Below are 4401 nucleotides of genomic sequence, written 5' to 3'. Positions count from 1 at the left end.
TTTTTGTACCACGCTCTGACGAGTCTCCCTGGCCACTGCTATCAAATAATAGTTTCTAATTTAATCACGAAGCCAGAAATTTGAGTGATAGGTAGATCGATTAAATCGACGCATGCATTTGACAGTGTTATGCGTGTAGTTTGTTGTATTGGGAAAGACAACCAGTTTAGAACCATTGTTATTATTTAACGTGTTTATTGACGTTGCTTGATTACACGGACGACATTAGTGTAGTGATACATTGTTTACTTTTCACACAGTTCGTACTATTCACTACAAAATAGTGCCAAGAGTAGGGAGTAGTTTGGCATTCGCAAACACACAGATATGAATATGTAACATCCCTTCTTCTTGAAAAAAAAAAGGGGTTCTCTTGGCAGTGAAGACAACTATGAGTAGTCTCCCTTGCTCTATGGATTTTCATCATGTCTTTTCTTTTTCTTTAGCGGTATCGAACCGGTGGCAGAATGTTCTTTCTCCATCTGGTGGATCTTCTGCTTCGCACCGGTGTCTGAGGTGTGTTGTACACGTTTTCCTCGGCAGCTCTGGTGTTGGGCGGATGTGGGCCCTGTTGTTTCAGCTGCCTACCAGATTCTGTTTCTATCATATTTGATCTTGGAGTTTCAGCTCTACTGACAACCTTTACTGGGATCCATGTTTTAGTTATGGGATCTTGAGTATACACATGTTGTCCTCCAAGCATCTCAGGTAAATGTGTATGTTTGTTGCAATGCCTCTGTGCTTGTTCTTGAGTGGCTGCTAGCTTGGCCCTTGTTTCTTTCTGGTCAATAGGAGGTTGAATCTTAGTTGGCAGGGTAGTTTTATACTTCCTGCCATTCAGCAATTCTGCTGGGGATTTCATATTAGCTCTCAGTGGAGTCGTTCGTAGGGACATAAGTGCCAGGTGTAGGTCTTCCTTAGTCTCTCGGCATTTGACTAGTGTTCTCTTCACTGTCTGCACCTGTCTTTCTATAAACCCATGACCTTTGGGGTAGTGTGGAGATGATGTTGTGATATTGAACCCATACTCTTCAGCTAGCTTTTTGAATTCTTGTGACGTGAACTGGGTTCCATTGTCACATATGATCTGCTCTGGTATTCCTTGCTCTGCTAGGAGTCCTCGGGCCACTGTAGTGATTGTTTTGGCTGTCAGGTCTTTCACTTTTCTCACAAATGGAAATTTAGAGTAGTAGCAGGCCATTATTAAATACCATTCTTGGCCTTCTGTGAATAGATCTACTCCAATAGTTTGCCTTGGCCTTCTTGGGATGTCACTAGCTATCATTTCCTCCTTTTGTTGTGAGGTTCTGTACTTTTGGCAGATGCGGCATGTAGAAACTGTCTTTTCTATGTCTTTGTACATGCCTACCCAATATACTGCTGACTTGGCTCGGAGCTTGCACTTTTCCATCCCTAGATGCCCTTGGTGGATCCTGTCAAGAATCTCTTCTTGCATTGACTTGGGTATAATGATTCGGGATCCAGCCATCAGGATCCCATTCTCCACTGATATATCATCATGGATGGCCCAATATTCACGAATCAGGGGTTGCACCTGATGTCTCTTTTCTGGCCACCCCTGAATCACCATCTGAGTAAGGAGCTGAAGTTCTTCATCTTTGCTGGTCTCCTCTTTGATTTCCGCTATCTTTGTGGTTGTCACATTTATAATGTGGTGCACCTTTATGCTCAGTCCTTCCATCTCCTGTTTATCATGTGAGGATAGTCTGGAAAGAGCATCCGCCAATATCATTTCTTTTCCTGGCTTGTACCCGATATCATAGTCATATGTTTGAAGCCTTAGCAGTAATCTTTGCAGTCTGGCTGGTGCTTTCATGAGGTTTTTCTTATGTATTTGCTCTAGCGGCCGATGGTCTGTTTCTATATTGAAGTGCCTGCCATACAGGTATGTATGGAACTTTTCGCATCCATATACTACTGCCAGGAGTTCCCTTTCAATATTCGCGTACCTTGTCTCTGTGGGTGAGAGAGCTTTCGAGGCAAATGCAATGGGTTTACCTTCCTGTATCAGTGCTGCGCCAACTCCTCTCATTGAAGCATCGACTTGGAGTGTTGCTGGTTTCCGTCTGTCATAGTATTGCAGAGTTGTCTCCTTACTGATGAGCTTTTTGATTGCCTCGAAATCCTGTGTGTGTGAAGCACACCAATCAAACTCTACGTCATCTCTGTTTAGCTCTCGGAGATTTGCAGTGTGATCGGCCAGCTTGGGTATGAAGGCTCCCATGTAGTTGATGAGTCCCAGGAAGCTCCTGAGTTCCTTCCTGTCTTTAGGATCTTTGATATCTCTGATGGCTTCCACTTTAGCGGGGTCTGACTTAACTCCCTCTGCAGAGTATATAATTCCAAAGAATTTGCACTCCTTTTCTTTTATTATACACTTGTCTGCATTGAGTTTGATGCCTGCTTGTCGGGTTTTCTCCATAGCTTCATGTAAATTGAAGTCATGTGTGGTCTCATCCTTGCCATGCACTTGGATGTCATCTGCTATTCCAATTGCTCCCTTGCAGCCTTGGTATGTCTCATCTATTTGGCGCTGGAAAACATCTTGGCTCACCTTCAATCCAAATGGGAGTCGGTTGAACCGATATCTGCCAAATGGTGTGTTGAAGGTAGTGAGCATGGATGACTCTTTGTCTATTTTTATATTCCAGTACCCATTGCTGGCACCCAGTTTGCTGAATAATTTGGATCCAGCCAATGATGGTGTGATTTCTTCAAGGGTTGGAATTGGATGGTACTCCCTTTTTAATGCCTTGTTCAAGTCCCTTGGGTCGAGGCATATCCGTAGGGTTCCATTGGGTTTTTCCTTGATCACTATTGAATTTACCCAGTCTGTTGGCTGTGTCACTTTGGTGATTATTTCCTTTTTTTCCATTTTGTCCAACTCTGTCTTCAGCTTCTCTTTTAGTTCTAGAGGGACGCGGCGAGGTGGGTGGACAATTGGTTTGATATTAGGGTCGACTGTTATATGATATCGACATTTCACAAAGCACCCGACTGTGTCGTCAAAGCATTCAGGGTACATGCTTATCAGTTCCTCTTTGTTTGTGATTTGTGGTCGATCTTTGATAGGCATATCACTGTCAATTCTGCTTGGAGCTGCTTTCACTTCAGCATTGATTGATACAATCTTTAGCTTTTTGCAGGTATTGAGTCCAAGAATTGCTGGCCCTTCTGTTCTTGTGACATAAAAAGAACACTTAATCAATTTTCCTTTGTGTGTCCCTGCGATAGTTGTTTTACCCAGTTGTGGAATCCTGGTTCCTCCATACGCAGTGAGGATTACATCACTTGGTGTGAGGATTCCTTGTTTGACTTTATCCTCTTTTGTTATGTGTTCTGGGAACATCTTTTTGTAGAGGTTGACAGGTAAGATATTACTCTGGGCCCCAGTGTCTATCTTCAGCCATAAGTCTATGTTTGTTCTTTTCCTTCCGGCCTTCTTTTCAATTCTTATTGTCGTGTATGCCTCATCTTCTTTCTTCCGGTCGTCCTTTCTCATCTCATGCACATTTATTATGCCGATTGCCAAGCATTCCTCCTCTGAGGTGCTTTGTCCCTGTTGTTGTTCATGTATATCCCTTCTATTTCTGCTCCTCTTTGAAAATTGGGGCTTGTATCTCTGGGATTTTGTTACCCTACACATTTTTTTCCAGTGGTTCAGTTTTCCACATCCTTTGCAGTGTGTACCGAATGCAGGACATTTTTTCCGGTTATTAAATTCATGTTCTGTACCACAGTACTGGCATGTTCTTTGTTTGTGGTTTTGCGTCCTGTGCCTTGATACAGTAACTACACTGCTACCTAGTGGGCTTGTTTGCAAGTTAAGTGAGGCCATCTGTTTGGTAGTGGCTTCGTATGCTCTTGCAGTGTCTACTGCTTCTACCAACTGGAGAGCGTCCTTACCTATGAGGGATTTTTGCACTTCTCTGTGGGCACACCCCCATATTAATTGGTCTATAATTCTCTCCTCCCTGTCTTTGAATTTGCATTTCTCTGCAACGTTTTTCAGTCTTGACAGGAAATTGTCTATTGTTTCTTGTGGGGCTTGTTTCAGGCCCTGGAATTCGTATCTCTGAATTCTGTGGTTTGACCTGGGCTCTAAGTGCCTCTCAAATTTTTCAAGAAGTGTATCTGGGTCATTGCAGTCTGATTCTGACATATCCCAGCTATTGTATAGGTCTATTCCTTTATTGCCTGACCATAAAAGGATATAACTTACCTTTTCATCGTCAGTTGTGCCTTTCAGGAAACTTTTGAAAGCTAGTTGAGTTTTTTGTTTGAATTTTTTAAATTCTTCTACGACATCACTGGAATCCCAATCCATAATCGGATGTAGATTCATCTGTACGGCGACGGGGTTCGCCATCTTGGATTCTT

At 42.9% G+C, this 4401-nt stretch overlaps 1 protein-coding gene across 1 annotated transcript; it reads right to left on the bottom strand.

Moving 5' to 3' along the window:
• Nucleotides 1–442: 442 nt before the first annotated feature.
• LOC115218899 (uncharacterized protein K02A2.6-like) lies at nucleotides 443–4183 on the bottom strand. Its single transcript, XM_029788901.1, has one exon. It carries the CDS (start codon nucleotides 4181–4183, stop codon nucleotides 443–445), a length of 3741 nt encoding a protein of 1246 aa, XP_029644761.1.
• Nucleotides 4184–4401: the final 218 nt, after the last annotated feature.

The sequence above is a fragment of the Octopus sinensis genome, linkage group LG1 (assembly GCF_006345805.1).
Source record: "Octopus sinensis linkage group LG1, ASM634580v1, whole genome shotgun sequence".
NCBI lineage: Eukaryota > Metazoa > Mollusca > Cephalopoda > Octopoda > Octopodidae > Octopus > Octopus sinensis.
This window is presented reverse-complemented; position numbering and strand designations above follow the sequence as displayed.

Bases quoted from the DNA above. Each gene is read 5' to 3' on its own strand.
- LOC115218899 (XM_029788901.1), bottom strand. From the start codon at position 4,183: ATGTCAGAATCAGACTGCAATGACCCAGATACACTTCTTGAAAAATTT.